This window comes from Apteryx mantelli, chromosome 33, assembly GCF_036417845.1.
Source record: "Apteryx mantelli isolate bAptMan1 chromosome 33, bAptMan1.hap1, whole genome shotgun sequence".
NCBI lineage: Eukaryota > Metazoa > Chordata > Aves > Apterygiformes > Apterygidae > Apteryx > Apteryx mantelli.
In genome coordinates, this window is record NC_090010.1 from 3,643,013 (window position 1) to 3,657,614 (window position 14,602).

The 14,602-nt window shown below is 71.3% G+C and overlaps 1 protein-coding gene across 2 annotated transcripts; it reads left to right on the forward strand.

Annotated features, from left to right (window-relative positions):
- Nucleotides 1-1,417: 1,417 nt before the first annotated feature.
- ADCY6 (adenylate cyclase 6) lies at nucleotides 1,418-14,353 on the forward strand. Of its 2 annotated transcripts, none has more exons than XM_067314232.1 (22): nucleotides 1,418-1,582; nucleotides 3,517-4,354; nucleotides 5,933-6,082; nucleotides 6,162-6,283; nucleotides 6,384-6,495; nucleotides 6,575-6,702; nucleotides 7,288-7,446; nucleotides 7,546-7,687; nucleotides 7,788-7,916; nucleotides 8,392-8,417; nucleotides 8,529-8,676; nucleotides 9,258-9,355; nucleotides 9,464-9,551; nucleotides 9,632-9,748; nucleotides 9,832-9,990; nucleotides 11,464-11,639; nucleotides 11,734-11,763; nucleotides 11,884-12,013; nucleotides 12,139-12,402; nucleotides 13,229-13,433; nucleotides 13,958-14,082; nucleotides 14,199-14,353. In XM_067314232.1, the coding sequence occupies exons 2-22, from the start codon at nucleotides 3,518-3,520 to the stop codon at nucleotides 14,325-14,327; spliced, it is 3,474 nt and encodes a 1,157-aa protein (XP_067170333.1). In that variant the 5' UTR covers nucleotides 1,418-1,582; nucleotide 3,517; the 3' UTR covers nucleotides 14,328-14,353. The 2 variants fall into 2 exon arrangements, with proteins under 2 accessions (XP_067170333.1, XP_067170332.1); XM_067314231.1 differs by lacking the exon at nucleotides 1,418-1,582 and adding an exon at nucleotides 2,721-2,793.
- Nucleotides 14,354-14,602: the final 249 nt, after the last annotated feature.

Consider the following 14,602-nt stretch of genomic DNA (forward strand, 5'->3'; position numbering starts at 1 on the left):
CCGCCGCACACGGGGCCGCCGGGGCTTCCCGGCCGTCCCCGCCCCCGCCCTGCCCGCCCCCGCGCCCATCCCCGTGGCGGCCGGCCTGCGCCCCCGCGGCTGGGCAGCCACCGGCGGGCACCGGGGACACCCGCACCGCCGCCCCCGCGGCTGCAGGGCCCGTCCTAGCGGCACCGTCTGCCGCGGCGCCCACGCGTGTCCGCGGCGTGGGGGAACCGGAGCCGCGGGGGGGGCCGGGGCTGCCGGGCCCCTCTGTTCCCCCGGCGGGTATTTCCCCCCCCCCCCCGGTCCATGTGTGGGGCAGGTGGGGTCGCGGGGGGGGGTGCTCTGTGTGGGGGGGACCTTGGTGCCCCCTCACAGGGGTCCTGCTGCCCCCTACCCCGGGATCGGCTTGCACACGCGCACACGTGTGTGTGCACACGCAGATGCACGTGTGTGCTCACAAGCGCCACGTGTGCACACGCACGGCCGTGGGTGTGCGCACTTACACACGCATGTGCATCCACATGTACACACGTGTGCCCGCTGCGGCATGCACACACACACACGCGTGCGCGCACACATGCACCCCGTGCTCCCTGACCCCGGGGCGCCCACGGAGGCGGCTGGATCCGGCCCGGCCCCGGCGCTGCCGTTGCTGCAGCAATGCGGTTCGCGGCAGGGCTGGATCAATGGAGGGAGCAGCACCGGGGCCTGCTGCTGCGAGGGGTGACGCGGGCAGGATCTGGCCCAAGGAGCCCCAGCGTGGCCAGGATCTGGCCTGGGGACCCCCAGTGTGGCTGTGATCCAGCCCGGGAGCCCCAGCGTGGCCAGGATCCAGCCCGGGGACCCCCCAGTGCAGCCAAGATCCAGCCTGGGGAGCCACAGCATGGCCAGGATCCGGTGCAGGGAGCCCCAGTGTGGCCAGGATCCAGCTCAGGGAGCCCCAGCGTGGCTGGGATCAGGCCCGGGGAGCCGTGATGCAGCCAGGCTCAGGCCCAGACAGCTCCTGCATGGCTAAGATCCGGCCTGCGGAGCCCCGGCATAGCCAGGATCCGGTCCGGGACAGGGCGAGATGGCAGGCAGGGCCCAGCAGCGTCCCCTTCCCTGGCTCCCCAGGCGCCCCGTGCCTCAGTTTCCCTCTCTGCAGCAGGAGCTGCCGCCGCCGCTGCTGCGTGGTGCCGCCTCCTGGTTAATGTGTGCCGGGACCTCGAGATCCGGGGCCGGACCCAGGAGGAAAAGGCGGCTGTAATAATTAATCCAGGGAGCTCCGGGCCTGGCTGATAACGCGGGGAGCAGGGCCGGCACGGCCTGGCCGGGGCCGGCGCCTTCGGGGCTGCACGCGGGGAGCCCGGCGGGGACAGGTGACGCCGGCGTCCCCGCGGGCCCCGCTCGGCGCGTCCCACATCCTGCTGCTCCCCGGAGCCGCGCGGGGCCCCTGCCCTCATCCCGCCCAAGCGGGAACTGGGGATTTGGGCAGGGGGGAAGCCCCGGCCGCCCGGAGAGCTGCCGGGGCCCCGGGGCGCCCGGCCCCAGCTGCGCCCTCCAGCCCCCCCGGGCCCGACGGGGACTTCCCGCACTGGGGACACGGCAGCAGTCGCTGGTAATTAATCATTAATCTCGTCTCCCCGGAGGACGTGGCCTGCATTCCTGCTGCCAGCCGGTGCCGCGCAGGCCCCGGGCGCCGCGGCTCCCACCTGCCCAGGGGCCTGGCGTGCGGGCGCCGTGCCCGGGGGCCGTGGGGTGCCCCTGGGGGCCGTGGGGTGCCCCCGGGGGCTTGGGGTGGCCCCCGGTGAGGGCTGGCTCGGGGGTGCGGGGCTGGCGCCTGGCTGGCGCCTCGGCTGGGGAGACCCTGCGTGGGGTGGGGGTGTGCGCTGCACCCACAGGTGTGTGTGTGTGTGTGTGTGTGTGTGTGTGTGTGCTGCTGGGGGTGAGTGTGCGAGGGGGTGTGTGAGGGGGTGTGCGCTGCACCCGTGTACGTGCATGGCCTGCTGGCAGCAGTGTGTGTGTGTGTGTGTGTGTGTGCGCGCGCGCGCACGTCCCCTGTAACCCTGTGCGGGTGCACACACTTGTGCGTGGGTGTGTGCAAAGAGGGTCTATGCGTGTGCAAGGGGGTCGTGCGTGCGAGCAGGCCCCCTGCGACCCCATGGGTCGGCGCACGTGCTCGTGCGTGCATGTGTGCCCTGCTGAGCACCAGGGTGCTTGCGCGCAAAGGGGGTGCGCGTGCGTGTGCAAGGGGGGGTGTTGGCAGGCGTGTGTGTGCAAGGGGGCGTAGGAGTGTGTGTGCACGGTGTGTGTGTGTGCAAGGAGGTGGTGCGTGCGTGCGTGTGTGTGTGTGTGTGCACGTGCAAGGGGAGTGTGTGCGCGTGCAAGGGGGTGCGCAGGGCTGTGTGCGTGTGTGTCCCCGCCGTGCCGTGCCTGCGTGTGTGTGTGTGTGTGTGTGTGTGCACGCGCCGGTACGCAGTGTCCGGCGGCGCCGGTGCGCCCGTGTCCGCCTGTCCGCGCGCGCGCCCGCCGCCCCCGCGCGCCGCCCCCGCCTCCCCCGCCGCACCGGGCCGCACCGGGCCGCCGCCGCCGCCGCCGCCTGCGCCTTTAAGGCCGCCGGCCGGGAGCGCCCGGGAGCGGATCCGGGCGGGAGGGCGGTTACCGGGCCGGGGCGGGCCGGGGCCGGGGCCGGGGCTGCGGCCGGGGCCGGGCCGGGACCGGGGGCCCGGCCGGGGCGCGGGATGGAGCGGCGGGGACGCGGCGTGTAGCAGCGGGAGGCGGCGGCGGCGGCGGCGGGGACGTGCCGGGGCGGCGGGGCCGGAGCCGGAGGTGAGCGGGGCCGGGGCCGCACCGGGGCGGCGGGCGGATCGCGGCTCGGTGCCCGGGGCGGCGGCGGCGGCGCTGCGTTGCGCTGCGCTGCGCTGCGCGGCGGCGCCCGGGGCCCGGCGCGGCGGCGGCGGCGGCGCTCGGCCGAGCCCCGGGGGCGGCGCGGCGGCGGCGGCTGCCCGCGGCCGCCGCTTTCCCAGGCCCCGGGGCGGCGGAGCCGGCGGCGGCGGCGGCGGGCCGGTTCCCCGCCCCGGGGGGGGCTCCGCGGCTCCGCGTCCCCTCGGCTCCGTGCGCGGCTGCCACGTCCCGGCCGGGCCGCGGGTGTCCCGGTGCCACCGGGGCCGCGGCAGCGCGGTGGAGCCCCTTGGCCGCCGTTCAAGACAAACAGAGCCGGGAAGCCGGAGGTTGCTCCAGCTTCGCGGAGGCCGCGGCCGCGGCTCGGGGCGGCCGCGGGGGCCCCCCCCGAGGGACACCCCCCCTCCCTCCAAGCGCAGCCGCGGGGTGTCCCCTCCGTGGGGCTGCAGCACCGTGGGGCAGGTGCCCACGGCACCGGGGGTCCTGCCGCCCTGTGCAGTGCGTGGCCGGGGGGTGGCTTGGGGGTCTGTGTCCCCCCCAGGGTGGGCGATGCATTGGTGCATGCTAAGGGGTGCAGGCGAGCGGGACCCACACTGAGCCCCCCCGTCTCCCCCCTCCCTCCCTCCTTCCCCCTCTCCGCCTGCCCCGCAGCATGTCGTGGTTCAGCGGCATCCTGGTGCCCAAGGTGGACGAGCGGAAGACGGCATGGGGCGAGCGCAACGGCAAGAAGGGGCAGCAGCGCCCGCGCGCCTCCCTCTGCGGCCCCCGCTACATGAGCTGCCTGCAGGACCCTGAGATGGAGCGGGGCGGGGGGCCGCCCCGCGCCGCCCCGGGGCTGCGCTGCACCTGGCAGGAGGACCACTACGGCAAGAAGGGGGCCGCCGGCGACCTGGGGCTCAAGCCGGCCGACCTGGCCTTCGAGGACGGCGAGGCCAAGGGGCCCAAGGAGCCCGGCGAGCGGCTGTCGGCCGGCGAGTGCTGGCGGCGCGTCCTGCAGGTCTTCCGCTCCAAGCGCTTCCAGTCGGCCAAGCTGGAGCGCCTCTACCAGCGCTACTTCTTCCAGATGAACCAGAGCAGCCTCACGGTGCTCATGGGGGTGCTGGTGCTGGTGTGCGGGGTGATGCTGCTCTTCCAGTGCCTGCCCGGCTCGCCGCCGGTGCCCGCGGCCGCCGCGCTGGCCGGCGCCACGGCCCTTTTCCTGCTCCTCATGGTGCTGTGCAGCCGCAGCGCCTTCCCCCAGGACTACATGTGGGTGGTGAGCTACGTGGTGCTGGGGCTGCTGGCCGGGGTGCAGGCGCTGGGCACCCTGGCCGCGGCCCCCCGCAGCGCCTCCGAGGGCGTCTGGTGGAGCATCTTCTTCATCTACATCACCTACACGCTGCTGCCCGTGCGCATGCGGGCCGCCGTGCTGGCCGGCGCCCTGCTCTCCGCCCTGCACCTCGGCATCTCCTGGCACCGCAACGCCGCCGACCCCTTCCTCTGGAAGCAGGTAGGGCCGCGGCGCCGGGCTGCCGGGACACGCCGGCGGCACCTGCCCGGCTCCCAGCCCGGCATGCGGGAGCAGCTTCCCGCGGCGCCGGCGTTTGCAGAATTGGCAGAATCTCCATTTCTGCAAAAAAAAAAAATTCTTTTCTTTTTTTTTCTTTTTTTTTTTTTTCTTTTGGCTCTGGAAACTTCTGGAGGCCGGAAGGGCTCCCTCCTCCACCCGGCCAGGCACGGGAGCCGGCGCGAGGGGGGTCCCGCGGGCGCCGCGGCCCCGGCCGGGGGGTAAAGGGCCCCTTGTCTCGGCCGGGGGCCGCGCACAAGCCCTGCATTGTGGGCCGGCGCGGGGGCGCCCACAAAGCCCCCGTTGTGGGGCCGCCGGAAACCCCCGGGGAGGGCAGAGGGCAGGGGGGGCCGGGACCCCGCGGCGGCCCCCCTGCGCCGGATGGGTGCCCGGGGCCGTGGGTGCTCCCGGGGCCGTGGCAGGGTGCCGAGCGGATGGGGCTGTCCGTGCACCCCCCCTTCCCCGGCGAGCACGGGGCCGCGCCGTGCACCGGGGTCGGTGCATGGCCGTGTTGCACGCGCGCGTGCAAGGGCCGGCGGCCTGCTCCGGGGCCGTGCGTTCCCAGGCCCCGGCACGGCCTCGCGGGGGACGTGGCCGCTGCGGGCTGCCCTTGCACGGCCCCGCGCGGCGGCGGCGGCGTCACCCTCGCCCCGGCTGGCCGCGGCGCGGGGCCACGTGCCGGCCCCTCGGGGCACCGCGCGAGGACGCTCGCCGCCGCGGGGGGAGGCGCGCGGGGCCCGGCCGAGCCGGCGGCACGGGAAGGGGCCGGTGCAAAGCCCCCTGGGCGCGGGATAACCCGGGGCGGCCGCGGGCCGGGATGCGATACGGCGGCAGGGGGGGGCTGTTCCGGCTCCGGACCCTGCTGGAGCCGGACTATAAATATCCCTGGCCGCGGTCCCAGGGGATGGGGAACGTGGAGGGGGGAAACCGCAGCGCTCCCGCCGCAGCCATCTCCACTTCCCGGCCCCTGCCCCGGCTTCCTCCGCTTCCGAAGGGCCCCCGCGGGCCTGGCCCAGTGCAGCGTCCCCCTCCCCTGCTCCCCGTGTCCCCCCTGCCCTGGATCCCCATGTCCCCTGCTGCATCCCTCTGCCCCAGGTCACCATGGCCCCTTATGTCCCTATGTCTCCCTGCCCTTGGTCCCTATGTCCTGGTGTCCCCCTATGTCCCCCTGTCCCAGGTCCCTGTGTCCCCCTGTGTCCCCATGTCCCCTGCCCTGGGTCCCTGCATCCCCCCGCCCCAGGTCCTTGGGTCTCTGTGCCCCCTGTGTCCCCCTGTGTCCCCAGGTCCCCCTGCCCTGGGTCCCCAGGTCCCGTGCGGTGCAGAACCGGGGACACCTGCCCGCAGCCCCCCGGGAGCTGCCCCATAGCGGAGCCGGGGGTCCGGGGCGCGGAGGAGGCTGCGGGCGCGCTGGTGGCATTGGGCATTGCCGTGTGTGTGCATGGGGACCGCGGGGACGGGAGACCCCAGGGTCCGAGCCGGCGGGGTGCCGGGGTGCCGGGCTGAGCCTGCCTCCGCCGCCAGCTCAGCGCCAACGCCCTGATCTTCCTGTGCACCAACGTCGTGGGGGTCTGCACCCACTACCCGGCCGAGGTGTCGCAGCGCCAGGCCTTCCAGGAGACCCGCGGCTACATCCAGGCGCGCCTGCACCTCCAGCGGGAGAACCGGCAGCAGGTGAGCCGGCTCCCGGGAACGCCGGGGCTCCCGGGAACGCCGGGCGTCCCGGCGCTGACGGGGCCGTGCCGGGCTGCAGGAGCGCCTGCTGCTCTCGGTCCTGCCCCAGCACGTGGCCATGGAGATGAAGGAGGACATCAACACCAAGAAGGAGGACATGATGTTCCACAAGATCTACATCCAGAAGCACGACAACGTCAGGTACGGCGCGGGCGGCCGCTCGGGGTGGGGGGGGCACGGGGGGCTGCGGGCGATGTCGTCATCCCCCCCCCCCCAAATCCCACGCTCTCCGTTCCGGCAGCATCCTCTTCGCGGACATCGAGGGCTTCACCAGCCTGGCCTCGCAGTGCACGGCCCAGGAGCTGGTGATGACGCTCAACGAGCTCTTCGCCCGCTTCGACAAGCTGGCGGCGGTGAGCGGCCGGGGCTGGGGGGGGGGCTGGTGGGGCGGCCCCGGGGCCCCCCCTGACCTGCCCGTTCCCCCCCTTCCAGGAGAACCACTGCCTGCGCATCAAGATCCTGGGCGACTGCTACTACTGCGTGTCGGGGCTGCCGGAGGCGCGCGGGGACCACGCGCACTGCTGCGTGGAGATGGGGGTCGACATGATCGAGGCCATCTCGTGAGTGGGGCCGGGCGCGCCGGCGTCCCTGGGGCACGGCCCCGGTGCCGCTGCAAGCGTGGTTGGGTTGGGCATGTCCCCGGTGCCTGTGCATGGCCCCGGTTGGGTTGTGCACGTCCCTGGTGCTGGTGCAACCTTGGTTGAGCTGTGCATGGCTCCGGTTGGGTTGAGCATGTCCCTGGTGCCGGTGCAACCCTGGTTGGGCTGTGCATGGCCCCGGTTGGGTTATGCACATCTCCGGTGTCTGTGCATGTCCCCAGCTGGGTTGTGCACATCCCTGGTGCTGGTGCAACCTTGGTTGAGCTGTGCATGTCCCCAGCTGGGTTGTGCATGTCCCTGGTGCCGGTGCAACCCTGGTTGGGCTGTGCATGGCTGCGGTTGGGTTGTGCACGTCTCTGGTGCCTGCACACAGCCCCAGCTGGGTTGTGCACAGCCCCGGTGAGGCCACGCACGTCCCAGGTGCCCGTGCACGGCCCTCGTGCACGCTGGCTCGGCGCGGGTCCCTGCGGGTGCCGCAGCGGCACGTACGGGCTCCCGCCGTCACCGTCGCCGTCGGGGTGACGCGGTGCCGGTGCCCCTCCGCAGGCTGGTGCGCGAGGTGACGGGGGTGAACGTCAACATGCGCGTGGGCATCCACAGCGGGCGGGTGCACTGCGGCGTCCTGGGGCTGCGCAAGTGGCAGTTCGACGTCTGGTCCAACGACGTGACTCTCGCCAACCACATGGAGGCGGGCGGCAAGGCCGGGTGAGCGGGGCGGCGGCGCCGCGGGGGGCACACGGTGCCGGGGGGGGGGGGGGGGGATGCTCAGCGCATTATTTTCCCCCCCTCCATCCCGTTCCCCAGGCGCATCCACATCACGTGGGCGACGCTGCAGTACCTGAACGGCGACTACGAGGTGGAGCCGGGCCACGGCGGCGACCGCAACGCCTACCTCAAGGAGCACAACATCGAGACCTTCCTCATCGTGGGCTGCAGCCAGAAGCGCGTGAGTCGGGGTTGGGGGGCCGCCGCGGGGCCGGGGGGGCTGCCGGCATCCCCCCCCCCTCCCCGGGGGCTGCCCCTCTCACGGCCGCGGCGCCCCACAGAAGGAGGAGAAAGCCATCCTGGCCAAGCTGCAGCGGGCGCGCGCCAACTCGGCCGAGGGGCTGGCGCCGCGCTGGGTGCCCGAGCGCTCCTTCTCCCGCACCAAGGACTCCAAGGCCTTCCGGCAGATGGTGAGCAATTTTGGGGGGGGGGGGGGTCCCCGGGCATTGGGGGGGGTCTTGCTGCGGTTTCCATCGGTGCCTGCGTCTGCTTCCTCCTCCCGGCTGCATCCTTGGGTCCCCCCCATCCTTGCTGGCATCGGGGCACCCTGCACCCTTCCTGTCCTCTCTTTGCAGACCCTTGGGGACCCCCCCCCATGCTTGGGAGACCCTTGGGAACCCCCTATGCTTGGGAGACCCATGGGGGACCCCCCCCATCCTTGCTGGTGTCAGGGACCCCCCACGTTCCCTCCTGCTCCGTTTGCAGCCTTGGGGACCCCCCCCCCTCCTTGCCAGCCTTGGGAGACCCTCGGGGATGTCCCCCCCCAATCCTTGGTGACCCTGGGGATGTCCCCCCCCATCCTTGTCACCCTTGGGGGGCCCCCCCCATCCTTGCAGGTGTCCCTGACAACCCCCCCCCCCCACCATCTCCCCTGTTTCTCCCCAGGGTATCGATGACTCCAGCAAGGACAAGTGAGTGTCCCCACGCCGGGGACCCCGGGTGAGGTCGCACCGCGGGGCGCCGTGGCCGGACCCCCCCCCCCCCACCCGCCGCGGGGAGCCCTCACCCGCCTCTGCCCCCAGCCGCAGCGCCCAGGAGGCCCTGAACCCCGAGGACGAGGTGGACGAGTTCCTGAGCCGGGCCATCGACGCCCGCAGCATCGACCAGCTCCGCAAGGACCACGTCAAGAAGTTCCTGCTCACCTTCCAGACGCCCGAGCTGGAGAAGAAGGTGTGGGGCCAGCCCCGTGGTCCCCCTCCATCCCATCCTGTCCCTGTGGTCCCCCTCTGTCCCGTCCTGTCCCCATGCTCCTCTCCATCCTCTCCTCCTCCATCCTGTCCCCGTGGTCCCCTCCATCCACCTTCATCCCATCCTGTCCCCGTGGTCCCCTTCATCCCATGCCCCTCCGTCCTGTCCCTGTGGTCCCCTTCGACCCCCTCCATCCTGTACTGTCCATGTGGTCCCCTCCATCTCATTCCCCTTCATCCTGTCCCATCTCCCTGTCCCTCCATCCCATCCCCATGGTTTCCTCCATCCCTGTCCATCTCGTCTCCGTGGTCCCCCTCCATCCCATCCTGTCCCCGTGGTTCCCTCCATCCTTCTCTGTCCCATGCCATCCCTGTAGTCCCTTCCATCCAGTCCCCCTCCATCCTGTCCCATCCCTGTGGTCCCCTTCCATCCCCTCCATCCCATCCCTGTGGTCCCCCTCTGTCCCATCCTGTCCCCGTGGTTCCCTCCATCCTGTCCCCCTCTAGTCCCGTCCCGTCCCCGCGGTCCCCTCCGTCCCCGCTAACCCCGCTCTGTCCATGCAGTACTCCAAGAAGGTGGACGACCGCTTCGGCGGCTACGTGGCCTGCACCCTGCTCGTCTTCTGCTTCATCTGCTGCATCCAGCTCGTGGTGTTCCCGCGGTGAGTCCCGCGTCCCCCCCCCCCCGCGCGCGGCGCCCACCGTCCCGTCCCGTCCCGTCCCGTCCCCCAACCCCGCGCGCGGCGCTCACCGCCCGCCTCTCCCCGCAGCTCCCCGCTGATGCTCGGCATCTACGTCTGCATCTTCGTCCTCCTGGCCGCCGTGCTCTTCGTGTGCGCCGTCTACTCCTGCGTCACCGTGAGTACGGCGGCGGGCGCGCGGGGACGGGACGGGGACGGGGCGCACCGCGTAACGGGGGGCCCTTTCTCGCCCCGCAGCTCTTCCCCGCCGCCCTGCAGCGGCTCTCCCGCAAGATCGTCCAGTCCCGCGCCCACAGCACCGTCATCGGCGTCTTCGCCATCCTCCTCGTCTTCGTCGCCGCCTTCGCCAACATGGTAGCGCCGGGGCGGGGGCGGCTGCCGGCCGCGGCGCCGGGGGCCGCGCCGGCCCCGCTCACCCCTCCGTCCCCTCCCCGCAGTTCGCCTGCAGCCGGGTGGCCCTGCGGGACTGCGCCGCCCGCGAGCTCAACGTCACCCCCGCGGCCGTGGGGCCCTGCCAGCTCCGCGCCCTCAACTACTCGCTGGGCGCCGCCGCGGCACCCTGCCACCGCGACGCCCTGGCCTGCCACTTCCCCGAGGTGAGCACCCGTGGCAGGGTCCTGTGGTGGTGCGGGGGGCCAGCGCGGGTCCCCCGCAAGTGTGGGGTCCTGCAGGGGTGCCGGTGCAGGTCCCTGGGGGTGCGAGGTTCTTGCATGGGTGCAGGTGCAGGTTCTTGCATGGGTGCAGGGTGCTGCTATGGTCCTTGCAGCGTGCAGGGTCCTGCATGGGTGCAGGGTGCCAGTGTGAGTCCCTACAGGCATGAGTCCCTGCAGGGGTGCAGGGTGTGGGTCCCTGCAGGCATGGGGCCCTGCATGGGTGCAGGGTGTGGGTCCCTGCCGGTGCAGGGTCTTGCATGGGTGCAGGGTGCTGGTATGGTCCCTGCAGGGTGTGAGGTCGTGCAGGGTGCTAGTGTGGGTCCCTGCAGGGTGTAGGGTCCTGCATGGGTGCAAGGTGCTGGCATGGGGCCCTGCAGGGGTGCAGGGTGCTGGTGTGGGTCCCTGCAGTCATGGGGTCATGCATGGGTGCAGGGTGTGGGTCTCTGTGGGTGCAGGGTCTTGCATGGGTGCAGGGTGCCAGTGTGGGTCCCTGCAGTCATGGGGTCATGCACAGGTGCCGGCGTGAGTCCCTGCAGGTGCAGGGTCTTGCACGGGTGCAGGGTGCTGGTGTGGGTCCCTGCAGGCATGGGGTCATGCATGGGTGCAGGGTGTGGGTCTCTGTGGGTGCAGGGTCTTGCATGGGTGCAGGGTGCCAGTGTGGGTCCCTGCAGTCATGGGGTCATGCACAGGTGCCGGCGTGAGTCCCTGCCGCTGCGGGGTCTTGCACGGCTGCAGGATGTGGGTCCCTGTAATCATGGGGTCTTGCACGGGTGCTGGCGTGGGTCCCTGCAGGCATGGGGTCTTGCATGGGTGCAGGATGTGGGTCCCTGCAATCATGGGGTCTTGCACGGGTGCTGGCGTGGGTCCCTGCAGGCATGGGGTCATGCATGGGTGCAGGATGTGGGTCCCTGCAGGCATGGGGTCTTGCACGGGTGCCGGCGTGAGTCCCTGCAGGCATGGGGTCATGCATGGGTGCAGGATGTGGGTCCCTGCAGGCATGGGGTCATGCATGGGTGCAGGATGTGGGTCCCTGCAATCATGGGGTCTTGCACGGGTGCTGGCGTGGGTCCCTGCAGGCATGGGGTCTTGCATGGGTGCAGGATGTGGGTCCCTGCAATCATGGGGTCTTGCACGGGTGCTGGCGTGGGTCCCTGCAGGCATGGGGTCATGCATGGGTGCAGGATGTGGGTCCCTGCAGTCATGGGGTCTTGCATGGGTGCAGGATGTGGGTCCCTGCAGGCATGGGGTCTTGCATGGGTGCAGGATGTGGGTCCCTGCAGTCATGGGGTCTTGCACGGGTGCCGGCGTGAGTCCCTGCCGGTGCAGGGTCTTGCACGGGCGCCAGGTGCCGGTGGGGGGGTCCCCGGGGCGCGAGCGCGGCTCGCCGGCGCATCCCGGCCGCCTCTGTCCCGGCAGTACTTCAGCTACAGCGTGGTGCTGAGCCTCCTCGCCTGCTCCGTCTTCCTGCACATCAGCAGCATCGGCAAGCTGCTGCTCATGGTGGCCCTGGGGGCCACCTACCTGCTGCTGGCCGAGGGGCCCCAGGCTGCCCTCTTCGACAACTACGACCTGCTGGTGGTGGCCAACGCGCTGTGAGTGTCCCCGTCCCCATCATCCCCATCCCCCCCGTCCCCCCTCCCTGCCCGTCCGCCCCCGTCCCGCTGAGCCCGGCTCCTCTCTCCGCAGGCCCCTTCTCAACGGCACCCAGGGCGAATGGTGAGCAGGGACCCCCGGGGTGGCGCCACCGGGGTTGGGGCAGCGGGGCCGTCCGTCCCCCCCCAGTTGCCCCGCGGCCCCCCCGGCTCAGTGGGACGGCGGCTGCCCTTGTGCCCCCAGCGCGGCGGAGGGGAAGGTGGCGCTGAAATACGTGACGCCCGTCGTCCTGGCCGTCTTCGCGCTGGCGCTGTACCTGCACGCGCAGCAGGTCGAGTCCACCGCCCGCCTGGACTTCCTCTGGAAGCTGCAGGTAGGACGGGGGCGACGCCGGAGCGTGCAACGAGCCCGCCCGTTCTCTGCATTGGGGGGGGGGTGGGTGCCCCCAACCTGGGCCGCGTGCACGCGGTCCCCCGACGCCCGTCCCCACCGCCTCAGGCCACGGGCGAGAAGGAGGAGATGGAGGAGCTGCAAGCCTACAACCGGCGGCTGCTGCACAACATCCTGCCCAAGGACGTGGCCGCGCACTTCCTGGCCCGCGAGCGCCGCAACGACGAGCTCTACTACCAGTCGTGCGAGTGCGTGGCCGTCATGTTCGCCTCCATCAGCAACTTCTCCGAGTTCTACGTGGAGCTGGAGGCCAACAACGAGGGCGTCGAGTGCCTGCGGCTGCTCAACGAGATCATCGCCGACTTCGACGAGGTGTGGGGTGGGATGCACGGGGCACCAGAGAGGCTGTAGAGTGGGGAGCACCATGAGATGCGGTGCATCATGGTGTGGAGTGCAGGGGAGGCCACGGGTCAGGATGCTCCATGGTTTAGGGTGCAGGGGAGGCCCCGGGATGGGATGCATGGGGTGCCGGAGAGGCTGGGGAGTGGGCTACACTGTGGGATGGGGTGCACAGGAGGCCGTGGAGTGGGATGCAGCATGAGATGTGGTGCACCATGGTTTGGGGTGCACAGGAGGCCACAGGACAGGATGCACCTGGTGCCAGAGTGGCTGTGGAGCTGCAGGCACCATGGATCAGAGTGCAGGGGAGGTCACGGGATGGGATGCACAGGGTACCAGAGAGGCTGTGGAGTAGGGTGCACCATGGGATGGGGTTGACCTGGTTTGGAGTGCAGGGGAGGCCATGGGATGGGGTGCTGGAGAAGCAATGGAGTAGGGTGCACCATGGGATGGGGTTCGCCATGGTTTGGAGTGCAGGGGAGGCCATGGGATGGGGTGCTGGAGAAGCAATGGAGTAGGGTGCATCATGGGATGGGGTTCGCCATGGTTTGGAGTGCAGGGGAGGCCATGGGATGGGATGCGCGGGGTGCTGGAGAAGCAATGGAGTAGGGTGCACCATGGGATGGGGTTCGCCATGGTTTGGAGTGCAGGGGAGGTCACGGGATGGGATGCGTGGGGTGCCGGAGAGGCAGTGGAGCCCCTTGCCCCACCACAGCCCTCGGTGGCAGCGGGGCGGCGCGAGGGCAGCATGCGCCCGGGGCCGGGTCGGGTGATTGCTGCAGCCGTCCGGCTCCCCCAGATCATCAGCGAGCAGAAGTACCGGCAGCTGGAGAAGATCAAGACGATCGGCAGCACCTACATGGCGGCCTCGGGCCTCAACGACACCACGTACGACCGGGAGGGCCGGAGCCACGTCGCGGCGCTGGCCGACTACGCCATGCACCTCATGGAGCAGATGAAGTACATCAACGAGCACTCCTTCAACAACTTCCAGATGAAGATCGGTGAGCGAGGGCTGCCACAGCCTCTTGCACGTGCTGGCCTCGCACGTCCCTTCCTGCGTGCTGGCCCTTGCACGCCTTTTTGCACGCCCCTGCCCCTTGCATGCTCCTTCCCGCTTGCACGCCCAGCCTTTGCATGCCCTTTTGCACGCCCCGACCCTTGCAAGCCCCTTCCCCTTTGCCCGCAAAGCTTTGCACACCTTTTTGTGCATCCTGGCCCTTGCAAGTCCCTTCCCCTTTGCGAACACGGCCCTTGCGCGCTGCTTTGCACACCCCGGCCCCTGCACACCCCTTCCCCTTCCCCTTTGCACACACAGCCCTTGCACGCCACTTTGCGCACACTGCCTCTTGCACACCCCCTCCCCGCTCCACCACCCCCCTTTGCACACACGGCCCTCGTGCACATCCTGCCCCTCGCGCACCCCTCCCGCCCCGCTCGCACGCGCGTGTGCACCAGGGGGGAGGCATTTTGGGGGGGGGGGGCCATGACACCGTGCCCCTCTCCTTCCCCCCTCCCCCCCCCCAAGGCCTGAACATGGGGCCGGTGGTGGCGGGGGTGATCGGCGCCCGCAAGCCGCAGTACGACATCTGGGGCAACACCGTGAACGTCTCCAGCCGCATGGACAGCACGGGGGTGCCCGACCGCATCCAGGTGAGCGTCCGGCTGTCCGGCTGTCCATCCCCAGCCGCGCGCGCGCGCGTGTGTCTGTGTGTGTGTGTGTGTGTGTGTGTGTCCCCGCTGACACCCCCCCCCCCCCTCGCCCCCAGGTCACCGCCGACCTCTACCAGGTGCTGGCGGCCAAGGGCTACGCGCTGGAGTGCCGCGGCGTCGTCAAGGTCAAGGGCAAGGGCGAGATGACCACTTACTTCCTCAACGCCGGCCCCGGCCGCAGCTAGCGGGGGCCGCGCTGGGGGGGGGGGTAGTGGGGGGGGTGGGGGGGGTCCGGTCCTCCTCCCCCCCCCCCCCCCCGCCGCCACTGCCGCATCCTCAAACTGCGCCCCAGGGGACAAAAAAAAGGGAGAAACGGACCCAAGGGGAGGCGCCGGGACGGGGCCCCCTGCCCCACTCCCAGAGCCGGCGGGGGGGGGGGGGGGGAGCGGCAGCAGCTCCCCCCCTCCTTTTAAATGCAAAAAAACTAATGAAGTGACTTTTTTTTTTTTTTTTTTAAGCG

What these genes read in the sequence shown, in the direction of transcription:
- ADCY6 (XM_067314232.1), top strand. Translation starts at nt 3,518, where the DNA reads ATGTCGTGGTTCAGCGGCATCCTGGTGCCCAAGGTGGACGAGCGGAAG. An exon ending in ACCCCTTCCTCTGGAAGCAG is followed by an intron (nt 4,355 to 5,932) that starts GTAGGGCCGCGG and finishes CTCCGCCGCCAG; the next exon opens with CTCAGCGCCAACGCCCTGAT. An exon ending in CAACTTCCAGATGAAGATCG is followed by an intron (nt 13,434 to 13,957) that starts GTGAGCGAGGGC and finishes CCCCCCCCCAAG; the next exon opens with GCCTGAACATGGGGCCGGTG.